At 51.7% G+C, this 19,591-nt stretch overlaps 1 protein-coding gene across 1 annotated transcript in view; it reads left to right on the forward strand.

The window, feature by feature from the left end:
- The first annotated feature begins 11,616 nt into the window (after nt 1-11,616).
- Nucleotides 11,617-19,591, forward strand: part of KCNC1 (potassium voltage-gated channel subfamily C member 1) — a 44,468-nt gene continuing 36,493 nt past the window's right edge. The window contains exon 1 of the mRNA XM_036259747.1: nt 11,617-12,445. Within this exon, the coding sequence (XP_036115640.1) occupies nt 11,876-12,445 (570 nt within the window). The 5' untranslated portion in view covers nt 11,617-11,875. The remainder of the gene's footprint in view (nt 12,446-19,591) is intronic.

Here is a 19,591-nt window from a genome sequence, read left to right on the forward strand (position 1 = left end):
AGCAGCTGAAAATTGAATCCCCCATAAATGATGGGATTTGAGCCCACCCCGTAGCTGGCATGTTCCTCACCTCAGTCCCTGGTGGTGGTGGTGGGGGGGGGGGGCGGGGAGGAGGCACCTAGCTGAGCCCAAACCATTTGCAGTGTTTATGAAACATCTCTTGTTCTTGGGCCCTTTTTACCTGGGCTGGATCTGAGGAAACACTGGGCCATGCTCTCCATAGAGACATATTGGTATGTCTCTACATGTGTGTGCTCATACAAGAACACACGTGCACCCAGAGCACACCCCCGAGGAGCTGCACCATGCAGTTTAAGCGCCAGGTCCTCTCCCTTGCACGAGCCCCTCTGAAGGCCCTGGGAAAGCCCTGGAAACATGTTCACCTGGTCTGGTTGCTTTTTTAATTTGTCAAAGTAAATTATTTTAGCCAATTGATTATGACCATTGTCCATATTCTGACTTCCCTTTGTATTGGGTGGCATGTCCGGACAATGGCATCCTTATATTTTGTCTGGATTTAGTGGAATAAATTTTAAGAAAATGGCATATAAAAACAGAAGCAAAAATGATGAACAATGAAATAAGTTGATTCTGACATTGACAAGGCAATAGTACCCCAAAAATATATTTGAATCATACCAAAAAGCAGTTTATCGAAAGAAAGAGATAACCTTTGAATGGAACTATTGAAAAGACTCTTGCATTGTCTGATAATCCAATAAAGAAGAGTGAATTGTATGGACATGAAGAAAGATTTAAAGTTTTTGCTGGTCTAACACAAAATTCTAACATCAAGAAAGACAACAAAACGTAATATGCCATTTAAACAAGACCTCAGCCCTGGCCGGTTTTACTCAGTGGTTAGAGTGTTGGCCCTCGGACCAAAGAGTCGAGGGTTTGATCCTGGTTGAGGGCACACACCTTGGTTGCGGTTCGTCCCCGGCCCTGGTTGGGGTCCTGCAGGAGGCAAGCAGTCGTCGATGTGAGACACATCGGTGTTTCTCTCTCTTTCTCCCTCCTGCCCCTTCCTCTCCTGCTACCCTTCTCCTTCCTACTCTATCTGAAATATCAATAAAAAAAATATCTTTCAGTGAGGATTTAAAAAAAAACAAAAGCAAGACCTCAACATCAACATTTTAATGAACACTGTCAGTTTAAAATCATTTAAAAATTAATCACCACACACATACACACACACACAAAACCCTCAAAATACCTTGAATTCTTGCAGTCTACAGATGAGAGAAACTTGATGGAGGGTTCCCCAAATTTGACACCAATCCTAAAATTGTAATGTCATTTCCAAAAGAGTGGTGAGTCTGAAATAGACTTCCCTAAATTATCAAGGATACAAAACAGGTTTTGATCAACCATGTTGTAGGAAAGACTGAGTTATCTGAATCGTCTCTCAGTTCTCTATATAGAAAGTGATATTATAAAACCATGGTCACATAGAAGAGGCAATAAAAAATATGCAGCCCACCAGATGCAGTGGGAAGGAGTGAGCAAGACTGGCAAGAAAAATGAGCAAGGGGGGAAGGCAGAAGAACGAGAAGAGGAGGTGGAAAATAAAGACAAAAATGATGATGGTGCTAACGATGAAGAAAAGCTGGTTCTCGCTCAGATTTTTCTCATGGATAAAATATTTAAATCCTCTGCACACGACTCACTACTATTAAAGGAAAAACACGAAATGTGAGGCTGTGTAATATTTGTTTTTATACTGCATAGGGTCGTTTTTGTACAGTTGTGTGTGTGTGTGTGTTTTACAACATTTATCAGCAGGTTTCAATATGTATAGAACTTTCCCGGTATCAGGGGAGAGTGAGTCCCAGATGGTGTCAATGGCCACATAATTCCTGGGATCTAATCTTGACTGTGCCACTGACCAGCTCTGAGATCTAGGGAATGTGGCCTAACCCATCTGGACTTGGGCTTTCTCTCTGTGGAGTAGATTTGTGAGTTTAAAAAATATGTTCTGAAATTCTTTAGTAATTTACTCAAAGCATTTAAGAAAAAGATGATGAAGTAGATGTTTTACAGATAAGGGAACTAGGACCATGACAAACGGATTTTTCTCAGCATAAGCAAATAATTTATAATTTCTTGCTTTACTGATCCTTCTTTTACTTTCTCAATGTTTTATTGAGATGTAATTCATATACCATAAACTTCACCCTTTTCTTTTTTTATCCTCACCCGAGGACATTTTTGCATTTATCTTCAGATAGAGCAGGAAGGAGAGAGAGGGGAAGAGTGAGAAACATCGATGTGAGAGAGACACATCGACTGGTTGCCATCCATACGACCCAACTGGGGCCGGGGACAAACTGCAACCGAGGTACGTGCCCTTAGCAGGAACCGAACCCAGGGCTCTCTGGTCTGCGGGCCGACGCTCTAACCACTGAGCAACCGGCCAGGGCAACTTCACCCTTTCAAAGTGTCCAGTTCAGTGGTTTAGACTATATTCCGAACCTTGTGCAACCATCTCCACTATCATCCCAGAACATTTTTTATCACTTCCATAAGAAACCCTCCCATTAGCAGTCACTCCCCACTCTCCCTCCTATCTCCAGCCCTTGGGAACCACTCATCTATTTTCATCTCTATGGATTTGCTTACTCTCGACAATGGAGTCCACACTATGTGGTCTGTGGTGTCTGGCTTCTTTCACTTAACATAATGTTTTCAAGGTTTATCCATGTTGTAGTGTTTATCCTTTATATAGCTGAATAATATTCCATTGTATAAATATATCACATGTTGTGCATTCATCAGTTGATAGATATTTGGCTTGTTTCCATTTTTTAGCTGTTATAAATAATGCTGCTATGAACATTGACCTAAAAGTTTTTGTAAACATATGCTTTTATTCCTTTTGGGTATATGCCTAAAAGTGAAATTGCTGGGTATATCATAACTATGTTTAAATTTTTGAGGAACTGCCAAAGTACCCCAAAGCAGCTGCACCATTTTACATTCCCGTCAGCAATGTATGAAGACTCAATTTCTCCACATCCTCAACACTGTTACAGTCTTTTTATCCTAGCCACCCTAGTGAATATGAAGTGGTATTTCACTGTGGTTTTGATTTGCACTTCTCTCATGATTAATGATGTTTAACTTTTTTTTTTTTCTGTGCTTATCGGCCAATTGTATACCTTCTTTGGAGGAATGTTGGAGTGTTGGTTTTTTAAAAAATCTTTTGTCCATTTTTAAATTAGGTTATTTGTCTTTTTATTATTAGGTTATGAGTTCTCTATATATTTTAGATACTAGACCCTTACCAGATATATTATTTGCAAATATTTTCTCCCATCTTCTGCTTTGTGTTTTCACTTTCTTGATTGTGTCCTTTGAAGCACAAAAGTTTGTTTTTTTATATTTCAATAAAGTCTAGTATGCCCATATTTTTCTTCTGTTGCTTGTGTTTTGGGCATAATATCTAAAAAAACATTATCTAATCCAAGTTCTTCTAAGAGGTTTATAGTTTTAGCTCTTACATTTAGATATTTGATCAATTTTTTAGTCTATTTTTTAATGTGTTTTCCCATCATTGACCCTCTTTGAAACTAGACTTAAAGTGTGCATAGATAGAAATGAAAAGGTTGGGTGGATACTTTGACCTAAAAAGACATTTGGAATTAAGAATTGAGTGGTTGGCCCTGGCCATTGTGGCTCAGTATGTTGGAGCATCATCCCATATACCGAAAGGTGGTGGGTTCGAGTCCCAGGCTGGGCATGTACCTAGGCTGCAGGTTCCATTCCTAGTCAGGGCGAATACAAGAGGCAGCCTATTGATGTTTCTCATGTCGATGTTTCTCTCTCTCTCTTTCTCTCCCTTCCTCTCTATAAAAATCAGGGGAAACAGTTCTCAGGTGATGATAAAAAGTAAAAAGAAAGAATCAGGTGGTTCCCACGAGAGTAGAGAAAGTGAGACTTAAGGTCTAATGCAAATTACAACTCTCAGCACTCGGTTTCACCAGGGGGAAACCTTTGGTGATATCATTCTGCCAAGTGAGTGTTGAAGATAGTTTAAAACGTCTGAGTCACGGTTTCTTTAGTTTCAGAATGATAAAAATGCAGAAACCCTTGGGTGTGTGTACACTACAATTAACAGCAGACTCCTATAGGCAATGTAATTGGGGTAAGGCTTGCCTGAATTAGTGGAGACATATGGAATGTTTAAGGACATATGTTACAATTTTACATGTATCTATTACAGGATTTTAAATTGCAACTCTTTCTGCTCAGTTTCCACTAAACCCCAGAATGATGGTGACTGGGACAGTACAGTGAGTGTTAGACCCTCTCTATAACACACTCAGCCTTTACAACGGGAAAGGAGGAAAATGTGTTTCCTGTCTCCTGGACCCCTCAGCAAGATTAAAGATATGAAAAGGGGTCAGAGAGAAGATCAGGAAATATGGATAAAAGGCTTCTTTGGCCACATATGAAGTCCCCGCCCCCACCTTTAGGGAGGGTTTTGAGATGTGTACTAGCTTTCAGTGTTGAGTTTAGTGAGAGGGGCTTCACCAGGACCCCCGGGGCATGGGGAAATGTGTTTATGTAGAGGGGAGAGATGTGTTTATGCAGAGAGCTAGAACTAATGGGACTCAGGCTCAGGGTGTAACACCCCCAGAGAAACCTTCAAAACTGGAGTGTGATGCCTTTGGGGGGTGGGGGTGGAGCAAAGCGTTCCTGCACTGAGCTCAGCCGGCCCTGCTGGAGTCAGTGCTGTATGGAGAGTCTCCCAGCACCGGATGTGGGCCATGTGGATGGAGCCAGCATAGCCATGTCCAGAGCAGTGCTGCTCAAAGTTTCACATGCCTGTGAATCACCTGCAGGCCTTGGTAATATGCAGACTCTGATTCAGCAGATCTGGGAATGGGGCTCCCAGGTGGTGTCACTGACACTGGTCACTCGACCATACTTTAAGGGGCGAAGGGCACTGTATGATGGAGTCTCCTATAGAGATTAGGGAGATGGTGGGGAACAGAGGCATTCTTCCTGAGGCCCATGGGCTCCAGAGAGTCCCCAAGCAGCAGTGAGAGTAGAGATGCATCCGTTCCCCCAGGGCTTGGTGAGAGAGAAGACTCCAAGGGAATCCCGAGAGAATTCTACATCTCCCACAGGAGAAAGGCAGCTTTGTTTCCCTGCCAGGCCCAGAGGGGAGCCACCTGGCAGTGAGAACTTTCCCAATCCTCCTCTCTTCCCTCATCCATCCTCCCTCCATGAACTTCTGGGGCCAGCCAAGGGAGACTTATCGAAGGATACTGGGAAAAGCTGGGCAGGTGGCTTACGGAGATAGGGAGGTCCTGAATCTTATGGTTGGTGGAAGGTGAGTGGCCCTAGGCAACTTCTGCTACAGAAGAAAATGGAAAGTAGATTTTAGATATTTATACTAGGAGTTCCCCACCTCATATAGTGTGACAAATACTGGTTAGTTGTTCGCCAAATAATTTCCCTTTCTTCCTGGTCATAGAGTAGGGCCATTTCCAAGCTTGCCTTCCAGTTGAGTCCATTACACAACTGAGTTCTAGCCAATAGGATGTGAGCAGAACTGACATAAGCCACTGGCAGGCAGGCCATGACTCCCCCATGTTCCACTCTCTCTGCTCCGATCCCTTTTTACTGGCTGAATGAGCAGCACCTCGAAGACCAAGTGGACATTGGAGACATGAAATGGAAGACCCCTTGGTCCCTGGATGACTGCTTGGGGTCGACATGTGCAGGTCCATCACTTAAGGGAGAACTAAAATACATATACAAGTTTATTGTGTTAAGCCATAGATTCTGTAGTTGTTAAGTCAGTCTGCCTGCGTGATAAATATAGGGGTGGAGATTTAAGACAGATGCTGATTTGTTGAAGAAAACCTGGGAGATATAGCAACTTGTATCTTTTATGAGTTTCTTCTTTGAGTCAGTGTGGGCAAACTTTTGACTTTGGAATGCTCTGGGAACCAAGTATTCCCTCTTTGTAGGGTTTACCTACAGATTGACTTACACACAGGTGCCCACCAGGAGTACACAGAAGAACCCTCGAGACTCCTATCAAAGAGTCAAAGAGGGAGGAAGATCCTTGGGAGAACCTCACATCTCTAGCTGCTTCTGGGAGAACTCAGTGGCCACTGCCCAGTCCTTCTGGGGACACCCCTGCAGAAATGCCCATGCCCACCTGCCTTCACTACACATCTGCACCCCTGACACCCTCATGCATCCTTCGCCACAGCCACCGTCATTTCTCACTCCCTCCCCCACCCCCACAGCCAGCAGAGGGAGGCAATGAGACCCTTTCTTCTCCCGGATCTAGCCTAGGCGGGCCTGATGCTCTGCCCCCTGGGCCACCTTGACACTTTGAGGGGTGGGCCTTGCTGAGAAATGGCAGGAACCCAAGGGGGCAAGGGCTGGTCACAAAGGGTTTGGAGAGGTGGGCAGTACAAGGGAAGGGGAATAAGGAAAGGGAGGAAGTTCGATGAGAGACACTATCTCATTTAACCCTCACAAAATATTATTTCCTTTATGCAGGCGAGGAAACAGAATCCTAGAGATGAAAAATGACTAGTTTACACAGTTAGTAAGCAACAAAATGATATTTGCAACCAAATCTGTCTAGTCAGTGGTTCTCTCAACTAGAGGACATTTTACACACACACACACACACACACACACACACACACAGGAAGGGCATTTGGCAGTGTCTGTAGACCTTGACTGTCACGACTGGGGAAGGGGTTCTACTGACATCTAGTGGGTAGAGGCCAGGAATGCTGCTGAACATCCTACAGTGCATCGTACAGTCCGCCACAACAAAGGATGATCTGGTCCAAAATGCCAATAATCCGGAGATCGAGAAACCCTGGTCTAGCACTTCCCAGGAGTATTCTTCACCTTGGCCCCTTTCTCGACTCCCCTGGGTCTAAGAGATCTGAGATCCACTTGGGGGGGGGGGGCAGGGGGTCCAGGAAGGAACAGATCTACACCTACCCATTCCTAGGTAAGGTACCAGGGTCCGTGTTCAAGCTACGGATCCGGCAGCCACAGTCACCAATTTCCCACTGTGGCACCTTTAGGTTCACTCTCTTTTGTTCTTTAAAGGGAGGAGTTCCTGTCTGGGGGAAAATGCCTATCAGTCCCATTGCTTACTATCACCCCAAAGCCTACGCTGTCTGTGCCCAGCTTAGGTTAGCTTCCAGATGTAGCCACAAGATGGCACCCTAACCCACCAGGAACGCTAAGGCTCTGGGCCTGGGAGAGCAGGACACAGGATGTGCCAACCTGGACAAACGCCTGGGGGCTGGCCTTGAGCCAGTTCCAGAGCCTAGCAGGACTAGATCAAAGGCCTGTAAGTGCCAGGTGTGGAAACACAGGCCAAACTTGGCTTCAGGACTCCTTTCACCTTTTTCCAGTCGGGCCCCAGTTCATCCTCTAAGCCAATTCCACCACCAATCTTACTGGGGCTCTGCAACCCCTCCCCTCTGGTCTGAACAAGAGAAATTCCAGAGCTGAGGTGGTAAGGATAGAGGGCTGATTAGTAATAATATCCAAGAATAAAGACATTGAAGCATAGAGAAATTGAGTCATTTGCCCGAGGTCACAGCTAATCTATGGTAGAGCTGGGATTTGAACCCATGCAACCTGGTTCTATGTCCCTAGCTTCTGAACACCACCCCCGCATTGGTAGTTCACTGACCCCCCTGACCAGGCTACTGATCCCAAAGGCCCTAGCATGGGACCACAATCTTTCCTGTCTGCATGGGAGGAGGCAAATGGCTATGAGTAAGGGAGAGACTGCTCAAAAATGAACAGGAGTGAGGTTCTTGGCGGGGCTGAGGGTCTGGGGCTAGCGGTTGTAGGAGAGAAGCTAAGGCCCCGTCAGCAATTCTGCCTCCCACCCTCATTTCCTTGGGGCCTTTTCCTTCTTTTCCCGTAATGCCCTCCTGGTTTTTCTGGGCTCTCTGCAAATGCCAGCCTTCTTACAGTGTGAAGAGGGTGTGAGAAAAGAGACTTTTATGTCCCTGCTTAAAGCAGAGAAGGTGGGGGCAGTTTTTGAGGCCTGGGCTCGGGTGTCATCAAGAACGAAGTAGAGAATCCTAAAGTGGGACAGTGTGGGGCACACCAGGGGCAGCTACCCTCTCCCACCTGGGAGGCTCTTCTCTCTCAGCCTTCTTTGCTCGGCTCACAGGGGGCTTTAGGGTGTGACGGAGACCCTTTCACACTTCTTCCAGCCCTGGCCTGTTTCTTTTTCTAGCACATCCTCCAGAGCCAGGCCTGACTAGAGCTCTTAATTACCCCACCTTCCCCCTACTAGGAGCCCTTCACCTCTCTCTCTTTCCCCCTTCTCCTCCCCACCATCTGGGGCACATTTCAGCTCCTCACTGTGACTCACCATGAGCAGTGGCCTGAGTGGACTCCACACTAACTCCCTGAGAGGCCCTGGGTAAGTCCCTCCCTTTGACTAGGACTCAGTTAAGGGCTCCAGACTCCTATGGCCTCTGACACTGGGATTCTAGAATCCTGGCCTTTCTCAAATCATCCAGGCTTTAATGAGGAGCTCCTGTGCTCTGGGCACGGTGGAGGGAAACAAACAAGAAACATCCCTGGGGGACTGATATTCACTTTTTGGAAATGAGATGAGCTAGAGTGAAGGTTAGGGAGTCATAGTTTGATCCCATGTAGTCCTGCAGGAGAGGGAAGGGATGGCGCCCTGGGCCCTTGTGGCTGGCAGAATCACAGAAGGTTTCCTAGGGAGGGAGGAGAGAAGAACATTGGGCTGGAAGGAAGGGAAGGTATGGGAACGCCTCTTTCTTGTCTCTTCTCATCTTGATTTCTCCAGCCAGGTATATGTGTGTGTGTGTCCATCTCTCTGTGTCTCTCTTTTTCTTTTCCCTCCGGGGTATCCTTATCTCTGTTTTATCATCTCCTTGCATTAGAGCAGAGCTTTCTGAGAGTCTGTGCCCAAGAGATCTGAATCCAGGCCAGGCTGAGCCACACCAGGTCAGGCCTCCTCCTGGTTAGGAAATGGGGCTCAATGGTCGGGATGAGAGGTGAACTCAAAGCACTCTTGCCTCTGCATTATTCTGAGATTGCAGGGGGAAAGCTCCTATTTAGAGGAATAACATAGATCCATCTCCGAAGGAAGGGCTGGCCCCTCCATCCTGGGCCCTCATATCTCCTATCCCTCATCTCTGGCCCTGCCCCCGACCTCTCCAACTATCTCTGCTCCTCCAAACCTATTCCGAACCACACACAGATTTCCCTGGGGCCAGGCTGGGAGTCCCCTGGGGCTAGGCTGGGAGTCCCCTGGGGCTGGACTGGGATTCCCCTGACCAAGTGAGGAGAGAAATGCCTGCAGCACAGCTTTGTCCCCAGGCCTACAAGAGTGTCTGCAGGTCAGTGTCAAGGGACAGCTGTCTGCACAGTTAGCAAGTGCCGACAGGTAAATAAGAGTCTCGTGTCTTCTTAATTAAATCGCCCTTTGCCCAAGCAGCCTTGTGTTCGATTGAGCTGGGATGAGATCAATAAGCCTCTTTCCCAGCACAGCCACCCCTGGAGCTGGGCCTGACCATCCCAGCCCTGTCCAGGCCCACCTGCCCACTTCCCCACCAGCCTAGGAGCCCCCTCAAAGGCAGGGTCTTTTGTGCTCATGAGCCTGGGACAGAGCCTGGAACAAGTGTGGAGTAAAGGAGTGATTGCTCAACTGAGTAAACTGAGGCACTGGCAGCAAACATGGGCCCTGGAAGGCACAGAGGCCCAAACTGCAACTTCCACCCCCAGGATCACCCCTGAAGCTGCAGGAATCACAGCAGGCAGCTGCTCCCATCCAGTCCCCAGACACGGGATTTGTTTACCAACCAGGGCAGCTGAAGTCCTGCCCGGAGAGGGGGGATTGTCAATGTTCAAGACCACCTTCTGACCTCTAAGGGCAGAGTGTCCTTCTCATAAGGGATCCCCACTGAAGGATCCAGGGTTAGTGTGGGAGGATCAGTGAGCAGGATCAACATGGTAGAAATGCGTGGCGCTCATGGGAGACTATGGTCAGCCTGCAGTCATGAAAGGCCCCGGGGTCAGTAAGGGATTGAAAGGGGTTAATAAACACCTAGGATTATTGGATTGTTAGAGAGTTTAGACAACAGCATGTGTGTTGTGTGTATGGGGGTAGGGGAGACATTTTAGGGTTCATGCTAGAGGGTACCTTTGAAAGGGTCACGTGGGCTCCAGATTCTGGTATAAGGTTCAGCATTAAAGGGTTGCTTGGAGCGGCCAATACTGGTCCCGGTCAAGGTGTCTTTCTCATAGTGGTCAGGGACATTTCGGTTCACAGGGGATAAGACAGACCTCAGTTTGAAAAGAGAGGGGCAGGCGCAGACGCCCTTCTCACCTTATTCTGACCGGGGGACGCTGCCCTAGACGGCTCCCAAAGCCCTAGCCCATTGAGTGGCGCTTCCCGAAAGTGAAGCGTCAGCGAGTTCCCCGGGAGCTGCAGGAGCCGTGCGGGGCGTGCGCCCCCAGCGCTGGGGTTGAAGGAGGCCAAGCTCGGCACGGGGCTGGGAGGGGGGCGCGGAATCAGGGCTTTTTAGGACCCAGCGCGGCGCCTCCCTCCGGGGGCGAGTGCGGCTGCGCGCGCCGTGTGCCCGTGTCCGGAGAGCGGCGGGCTGGACGCGGACCGCGCGAGCAAGCAAGCAAGCGAGAAAGAGAGCCAAGCAGCAGCCCAGGCGGCAGCAGCGTCGCGGCGGCGGCGGCGGCGGCGGCGGCCGCTCCGCGCCTCACCTTCCCGGCCTCGCCTCGTCGCACCCCGACCCGCCACCCTCGTATCCCGGGCCCGACCACCGCAGCCCCCTCGTTTCGGCTGGCAGCGCCCACCGCTTGCTTAAAGCGGGGCGCGGAGCGCCGGGCGCAGAGGCATCGGAGACAGTGCCTGCGGGCCCCGCAGACCGAATCCAGCCTGGAGAACCCCTGCCGGGCCCCACACAGCTCCACCACAGTCTGGGAGCTGTCCCTTCAGCACCGCAGCCGGGGCCGAAGCCTGAGTCTGAGCGCAGCCCAGCGGAACCCCAGCTTGAGCCTGAGCGCACCAAGCGCAGCGCTCCACGGCAGCCGCACCGAGCAGCGTTCCGGTGCCCCTGTCCAGGGGGCCCGCCATCTCCTTCAAGAGGCGGGGAGAAGGAGCGAGCAGGGCGGGAGGGCGGGCAGGCGCGCCCGCCGCCGGGGGAAGCAGGCAGCCAGGCAAGGAAAGAGGGAGGGGGCTGGAGCCCGCCCTGCGCCCCGAGCTGCAGCCCAGCCACGCAGGGAGGAAGGCAGCGGGCATCAATCTCTCCGCGTCGAGAGCGCGCTGCGGTGACCACCGCACAACAGGGCGCGAATTTTCCGGCCCCCTCTCCATCCCTCCTCCTGCCAGGGACAGGTCTATCTGACCGGCCCTGGGGGCAGCTGACCTTACCCCCAAAAGCTTTGTGTCGCTTTCTACATTTTCCCGCTGAGATGAGAACAGGAGCCCGGTCCCCCCACCCTCTTTTCCCTCCTCCCGGGGTTCGCCGCTGAGCACCGCCCCCCTCCCTCCCTTCCTCCTTCCCTCTCTCCCGCCCTTCTTTCCTCCTCTGCCTCCTCCGCAGCCGGACCAGCTCCCTCCTACATCTGGCGCCCAGAGACACTTGGGATCCCGCGCACACTCACTGCCCTGGACCAGCACCCGACAGAAATCGCCCTGAGGGGCTTGGGTCGCTCTTGGGGTGGCCAGAGCCGCTGTCCTCTGTCCCCCTCGACGGCTGAGGGGAGGGGGGAGGAGGCCGAGCGCCCCCCTCCCCGGCGCCAACTCCCCCTGGCGGCCGCTCCCATGGGTGTCGCTGGGCCGCGCCATGCCTAAGGGGGCGCCGCGATGGGCCAAGGGGACGAGAGCGAGCGCATCGTGATCAACGTGGGCGGCACGCGCCACCAGACGTACCGCTCGACGCTGCGCACGCTGCCCGGCACGCGGCTCGCCTGGCTGGCGGAGCCCGACGCCCACAGCCATTTCGACTATGACCCGCGTGCCGACGAGTTCTTTTTCGACCGCCACCCGGGCGTCTTTGCGCACATTTTGAACTACTACCGCACAGGCAAGCTTCATTGCCCGGCCGACGTGTGCGGGCCGCTCTACGAAGAGGAGCTGGCCTTCTGGGGTATCGACGAGACCGACGTGGAGCCCTGCTGCTGGATGACGTACCGCCAGCACCGGGACGCGGAGGAGGCGCTCGACAGCTTTGGCGGCGCGCCCCTGGACAACAGCGCTGACGACGGAGACGCCGACGGCCCTGGAGACTCGGGCGACGGGGAGGACGAGCTGGAGATGACCAAGCGCCTGGCGCTCAGCGACTCCCCTGACGGCCGGCCTGGCGGCTTCTGGCGCCGCTGGCAGCCGCGCATCTGGGCGCTCTTCGAGGACCCCTACTCATCCCGCTATGCGAGGGTAGGCAACAACTTACCCATCAGAAATGGGGTGGGGGTGGGGTGTATTCGAGAACTGGCGCTAGGCAGTCAAAACTGAAAGGCCGTGAGTGTGGTGTGTGTTATTACGTGTGTATGTGTGTAAGAGGGGGTGTTTTTGCTAGGCTGACTAGTTTTTTATGTATGTAAGGTCTGCGTCTGTATTTCCAGATTTAATATGTATGAGTGAGTATGAATGAGCGTGTCTGTGTGTATGAGTAGGCTGTGTGTGCATATTTATGTAAGTGTGGGTAAAGAATGTGGTGAGAGTGAGTGAGCATGTGTATATGTTTAAGTGTGCAGGAGTGCCCGTGCATCCATGTTTGTGTCTTTGCAGATGTGTACTGTGAAGGTCTGATTGGCCCTTTGGATGTTGGTGTGGGGAGGAAAGCTGGGCATCCTTCCTCCTTCCCAGGTAAGGGCATCTGGAGCCAGCCAGGGCCCACAGACCAGGGCTTGAGGCCTGGTTCTGCAGCTTGAGATCCCCTTCACCTCCCACCCCCACCCCAACCCCCAGCTCCCCAAGAAGCAGCCTCAGGCCATTCTGGGTAGGAATTTTTATGGCTGATTACTAGCTTGGAGTTGGTGTTGGGATAGGCTCTGGGGAGGTGGGTGTGATTCCTCTGAAACCTGCTCCTGGGAACAGAGCCTGTCCTTCTTCCTTGTCAAAAGGGCAGGGTATTGGAGGGGGCCACTGAGCTTATGCCTTGGACCTGCCAGGAGCAGAGAGGGGCTCTGAAGGGGGAGCCGACACCGAGAAAGTCTGTGAGAGGTGGGTGTGTCTTCACTGGCCACTCCCCTTTCCTGACGGCAGTTGGTTACAGGGGAGGAAGGGCACCCTGCTCCTGACCTTGGCTCCTCAGGTGGCCTCTCTGGATCAGTTTCCTCTTCAGTAAAATAGAAGAGGGAGGTCTGGTGAATCCTGAGGGTTTTTACTACTTAACTAAACCCAAAAGGGAGACACTGGTTACAGCCTTGAAAGAGATTCCACTTGCCTTCACTGGACTCTGTCCTCAGAGGCCGGAACAGAGCCTAAAGAATGAAGGGGAGGGTCAGAGTTGTTAGTCATTTAAAGCAGAGCCCCTCCCCCAATCATAGTCACCACCCCCTAATCCCCTACTAGGCCAACCTCTGCCTCTGCCCACTCTCCTTTACTGTTCTACAGCTCTCCCTCCTGCCCGCTAGAACTGAGGGGGAAGGATGGGGCACGGGAGGGGGCAGGAGTGTCTGCTGAGCTACTGAGAATCAGTGTGGGAAGAGGACTTGGGGGCACTAAGGTGTCCACAGGCAGAAAATAAGCTGTATTGAGGCACAGGCCTGGGAGCATTGTTACTGAGATAAAACACTCAGTGTTTTAGCATCTTTCAAGGAGGGTTCAGCAGGTCAGAGTGTAATACATTAAATCCTAGAATAGATGTGTATGGGAGTGTTACTAGGGAGAGAGCCAAACTCCTCCTTTTGCCACTGAGGACCCTGCCCAAGGTCACCCAGGGAGCTAGAGGCTAAGAATCAGGTCTTCTGGGACCTCATCCTCCTCAGCGCTGGCTACCTTGGGCTCAGCTTGAGGGCTCTGACCTATGTCTCTGAGTTTCAGGGTAGGCAGAGGTCATGTGTGGCAGGTTCCAGCCCCTCCCCTGTCCATCTTCTCCCACTGAACACTCTTAGGCTGCAAGGTGGCCTTCACCCAATGCATATAAATGGGCTGGCTAGTGTGGTTTGGAGTCTTGTTGGTATACAAAACCTTATAGAAAAGTCCTGATTCAATCGAGTGTCCATTGACAAGCAGACTTGGAGGGAAAAGCTGGGCAGTAGATGGGGATGGAGGTAAGTTAGATGGTGCCCCCCCACCCCTGCCTATCAGTGCTACCTTCTTTCCGCAGTAGCCTCACAGAGTCATACCAACTTCCTCGGGTGACAGATGAGGACACTGAGGCCCACAGGAGGAGGGGCTGCCCAAGGGCACACAGAACTGAGGGCAGAGCTGGGATTAGAACCCAGGCTTCCTGCCGCCCTCCTGCAGGCCTCGCTGCATTGCGCTGCCTCTCTGCAGCTCATCTGCGCAGGGACCAGCCAGCTGCCCGCCCTCCCTCCCCCTCCATCTTTGCGCTGCTGCCTGCTGCTGTCACCTTTGTTTATCCCTCCCCCACAGGGGCCCCAAGCCTCCTCAAATTGGTGGAATTCAAATGTTTATTGTAGATTCTAGATCAGAATCCTGTATGTGTGTGACATTGTATTTGTGTGTGAAAGAAAAGCTGCCTGTGTGAGAGAATCTGTGTAAGAGATTCTGTGTGGCTGTGAGAGAATCTTCATGTGTGTGAGAAAGACTGTGTGAGAGAGTAACGAGTGTGAGACCCGGGGTGCAGTGGGGGGGGGTGAGACTGACTGTGACATTCTATGTCTCTGTCCGAGAAATTCTGTGTGAGCGTGAGAGACAGATTGTGTATGTTCTGAGAGATGGACTTCGTGTGTGAGAATGAGACTGTGTGGGGGACAGTGCATATATGAGGAAAAGAGACCGTGTGTGTAAGAGATACTGCACACATGTGTGTGTGTGTGTGTGTGCATGTATGTGAGAGATTCTTGGGAGAGGTATGAAAGACTTGAGGTGAGTGTGAAGGCATTGATATGTGTGTGTGTGTGTGTGTGTGTGTGTGTGTAAGGCTGTGTGTGGAGCGGGGAACCCTGTGTGATACAGACTGTGTGTGAGAAACTGTGTCAGTGTTGCTGTGTGTGCTTGTATGTGAGATGCGAGAGAGACCTTGTGGTGCCTGGGCATGAGTTACCTTGAGGAAGATGAAACTCCAGACCAGCTTCCTGCCTTGGTCTCCTGGGACTCCTGAGCTGCCTCAGTGAGCAGTTTCCTTCTCATTTCCCATCCTCAATGGAAACAATCTGTAGCGCTGGCCAGTTGTTGATGCACGGACCTGACGGGGAGGCCGTGGCACTGGCTCTAGAAGATAGGGGCGACGTGGCTGGGGTGGGAGGTCCCGCCTGAGCTCCTCGGGGTGACAGTGCTAGCTGGAGTCGTTGGTTCCCTGGCCTTTCTCTCCTGTGGTGTTCTGGGCACCCAGGCTGGGGGCGGTGAGGGGTAGGGAGATGAGCTGTGACATGATTAGCCCAGTTTGTGTTCTGGGGTGAGGGGTGGTGCCCTAGACACACACAATCAAAGGATGATGTTACTATGTGGTAGGGGCTGTGAAGGGGCTTCCGGGGACTGAGAGTAAGAGCTGTCCCAGAGGATGTAATGCTGGGAGAAGCTTTGAGGGGCAAGTAGAGATTAACCAGGCAGATGGCAGGGAGCAGCAGTCCTAGCATGCAAAGCTGTGGGAGGTGTGGGAGCAGGCAGGAGGGTGCTGGGGCAGCCCTGACTTGAAACCTGCCCTCCTCTCTTCCTTGGGGGCCAGTGCAGGTCTGAGGTCCTTGGCTTTTATCTATGATTTGCATGTTGTCATCAGGAACATTGTTTTGTGTCAGGTCAGGGCCAGTGGTGGAGAGTATCCTGTGTGTGTGTGTGTGTGTGTGTGTGTGTGTGTGTGTGTGTGTTGACATTTGACCCCAGAGTCACTTGGCCTTCCAAAATGACAAGCAAGTACCACCTACATCCACCCCACTGCCTAGCTCTCCCCCAACTCCAGGTCTTTGTCCCCACTTCCATGAGACCTGATGTAGTCTGATGCCTCCCCAACTCTCTGGGAAGGAAATTCAGCTGGTAGCTGGGATGAAGAGCCCAGCCAGAGACTTCTGTTTCTCCCTTGGGTCCCAGCTGACACAGAGCTCTTGGAGCCTTGGCTTGGCATGCAGAGGGATGGGGACAGAGCTGCTACCAGGGCCTTCCTGGGCAGCTTGCCCCCTCACCTCACAGCGCACTTCCCCAGGTCAGGAGACCCGTGAGTAGTGGCGAGGGACTGGGTACGTTCCTCTTCCAGCCACCCCGAGTACTCCTGCCACAGTGTATCACCCATTCAGTGTTCTTCTCTTTCTCATGATGCTTTTACAGGTGTCCTCGTGTCTTTGAATGGCCTCTCCCTCCCCCAGGCCCACTCCTAGTAAAAAAAAAAAGGCACAAACCCAGCATCTCCTAGTCAGTGTCTCTCAGCCTCTTCACCTCTAAAACAGGCATAGTGATAGAACCCACCCCGAAGAGCTGATGGAAAGATTAACTGAGGTAATATGTGGAGAGCCCCAAGTCACAGGGCCTGGCATGCAGTACGTGCTCAGTAAATGTTGGCTGCTGTATTGCTCCTGTTGGTTGTATTATCATTTTACTTCATGACTCTCTAGACTCCATCCTTTGCCCTGTCTCCATGTTCACGCTCTTGCCTCAAGCCACCACTATTTCCCTCAGGCCAACCTCTCCAGCTTCCTGACTGCTCTCCTACCTCCAGTCCCTGTACCTCCAGTTCATTCTCCACTTGGCAACCACAGAGATCTCTTCAACTCACAAATCTGTCAGCTTACCTCCTTGCCTGCTTAACACCCTTCACTGCTTCCCCAGCCCACACCTGCCTACCTCTCCAGTCTCCTCTGGCCTGGTTGTCCTCATCACTCACTGAGCTCTAGCCACCCTGGCCTCATTTCAGTTTCTTATATGTGCCAGGTCTGCCTGCCTCAGGACCTTTGCATATGCTCTTCTGGAGCACTCTTTCCTCCTGGTTTGCCCTTCTTCATCCTTCACACCCTGCTTCAAACACTAGTTCCTTCCCAGATTCCACAGGCTGGGTCAGGATCCAGAACCAGAGTCCTTCTCTTCAGAGAAGCTATCTGGTTTGTAGTAAAATGTTCATTAGCAGCTTTGTTCGATTCAGTTTTGTCTCCCCGTCCAGACGCTAAGCTTCTACGAACACAATATAATAGGAGCTATTATTATGACAGATGAGGAAACCGAGGCCCAGAGAGAAGTGCTTTACCCAAGGTCCCATGTGAGCAGGTTCTTTGCTGGGGGCAGATGGGGGGCGGGGTACAGAGGGGGCGGGTTCAGAAACCCAGATCTCTAAGTCCCTGCTCAGTCGCCTGGGAACCCACATCCACCTTAAGACACCTCAGGGAATGTTGGGAGTCTGGTGCTCTGGGGCAGGAGTCTGAGCTTCCTAACTGTGGGCAGGAGGTCTGTCATTTGCCAGAAGCTTTGGAAATTAGCTGGAGCCTCCCTCCGGTTGTCTCAGTGGTGGGGGAGGGGGTCTGGTGGGGGCTTATTTCAGGACCCGCTGCCTGGGCCAGGATCTCAGGAACTTTCAAGACAGCTGAATATAGTGCTCCGGCTATTCTGAGCAGTCCCATGACCAGTGTATTTGCTCTGGACCAAAAGGTCAGGGCCTCAAGCCACTGCTTCCCGTCAGTCCCCAGGCCAACCTGGCCTCCACCCTGGCCTGAGCTTCCCTTCCCTGGGTGCAGGCTCAGAGGAAAAGTGGGGGTCTAAAACGTTGCAGAGGCTGTTGGCTCAACCCTTATTCAATAGGGGAACCACTTGGGTGGGAGGAACCCCCTTCTGCATACATGGGACCATTGGAGCAGATGCATGCTCCCAGCCCACCTCTAGCCCCTCTCCTCAGTAGGCTCGGAGAGGGAAAGACACTTGTCCAAGACCACACAGGGAATCAGTGAGACTCAAATTCACACCCAAGCCTCAAGGCCCAGTGTTGGGCCCTTTGCATTTCTTTTGGCTTTCAGTTTTCAAAGAACCACTCTCACCTGTGCGGTTCTCTTACTACTCCCTTTATTTCCTCCCCCCGGGAGGGAGAATGAGCAATTACCTGCCTCCCACCTCTTCCCCATTCCACCCTCGCGCCCAGCCCAGCTAGCTGAGACCTCCATAGGTCAGTCCACCCAGATTGGCCAAAATCCTGTTCTTATCATTTCCCAAGCAGGATTTTCCAGAACCCCCTTCCTTTCCCGAATCACAATACTAATGGCTACTTGTTTACTAAATTACTAAAGCACTTACTATGTGTCAGAAGTCTTAAAGGTTTACATATTCTCACAAGATTCCCATGGAACTGTATTATTACTAGCATGCTAATGTCACCGATGAGGCTGCGGAGAAGTTTAGTAACTCATCAAGGTCACTGAGCTGATGCGAAGAAGAGCCAGTATTCAGACCTGGGTCTGCCCTACACCAGAGCTCTGTCCGTAACCACCGCTCGGGGCTTCCTCCTGGCGTTTCCAGGGATGCTGGGGTCTGTGGCTTGCTGTGGCCCAGGCTGGGGCGTTTATCTGTTTCCCTCTCTCCCCCACCAAACACTTCCAACAATTTATTAGGGAATACCGCTCAGCCATTTCTGGTATTCCCTGAACAATGGCAAGCGAGGGTTCGGCCTGGAGGGGCTACGAGAATGCTCCGACAGCCCAGGAAGAGGGTTTTCAGAAGGTGCCTCCACCGCCCCCAACTGAAGCTCCATGTAGCCTGCAGGGAGATGGCAGAGAGCTGGGGAAGATCACAAGTTACCCTGCATGAGGTGATGCATGGCAGCCGTGCTGGCCTCTCCTCAGCTCGGCGTTCCAGGCCTTCTCCCATGTCTCCTGCTGCTCCCTCCTGCCAGGCTCCTCCCTGGCCTTCTCTTCTTCAGCCCTCATGCCAGCATCCAGTTTTTGCTCATCCCTTCCCTTCCATCAGTGTACTTTCTAGTTTTTGCCAAATACGAAAAATCCCTCAAGGTGCCTAATACTTAGCCTGGCTGCTCTGGCCCTTGATGACCTTCAAGAGTGAGGAGTCTGGGTTGGGCCCAGAGTCACCAGGCTTGCATGATTTGAGCTGGAGGTCTATGGGTCAGCTGTGGAGGCTTATGGCTAGGGACAGGCAGGTCCTCAGGATTAGGGACTGACCAGGTACACAGAAAGATGAGGCCACAGACAAGGCCCCAGTTGCGTGATGCCTGCAACCGGGCCAGAGCGAGACCTGCAGCCAGGCCATTCAACCAACCAGGTTCCCTTGGGCAAGTTCCGTCGTCCCTTCAGGCTGCCGTTTCTCCACCTGTAAAATACAGGTCATTCTAAATGACCACCAAGCCTCTTCCCAGGTCCAACATTTCAGGAGTCGAAGAATTCCGGACTTCAGCTTCCCAGAGGCACTGACTGTGGGAGCCAAGTTCGTCCTTCCCTAGTTCTCCTTCCTCATCCTCAGCCCAGCTCTCCT

This window comes from Molossus molossus, unplaced genomic scaffold (genome assembly GCF_014108415.1).
Source record: "Molossus molossus isolate mMolMol1 unplaced genomic scaffold, mMolMol1.p scaffold_m16_p_13, whole genome shotgun sequence".
NCBI classification, from domain to species: domain Eukaryota; kingdom Metazoa; phylum Chordata; class Mammalia; order Chiroptera; family Molossidae; genus Molossus; species Molossus molossus.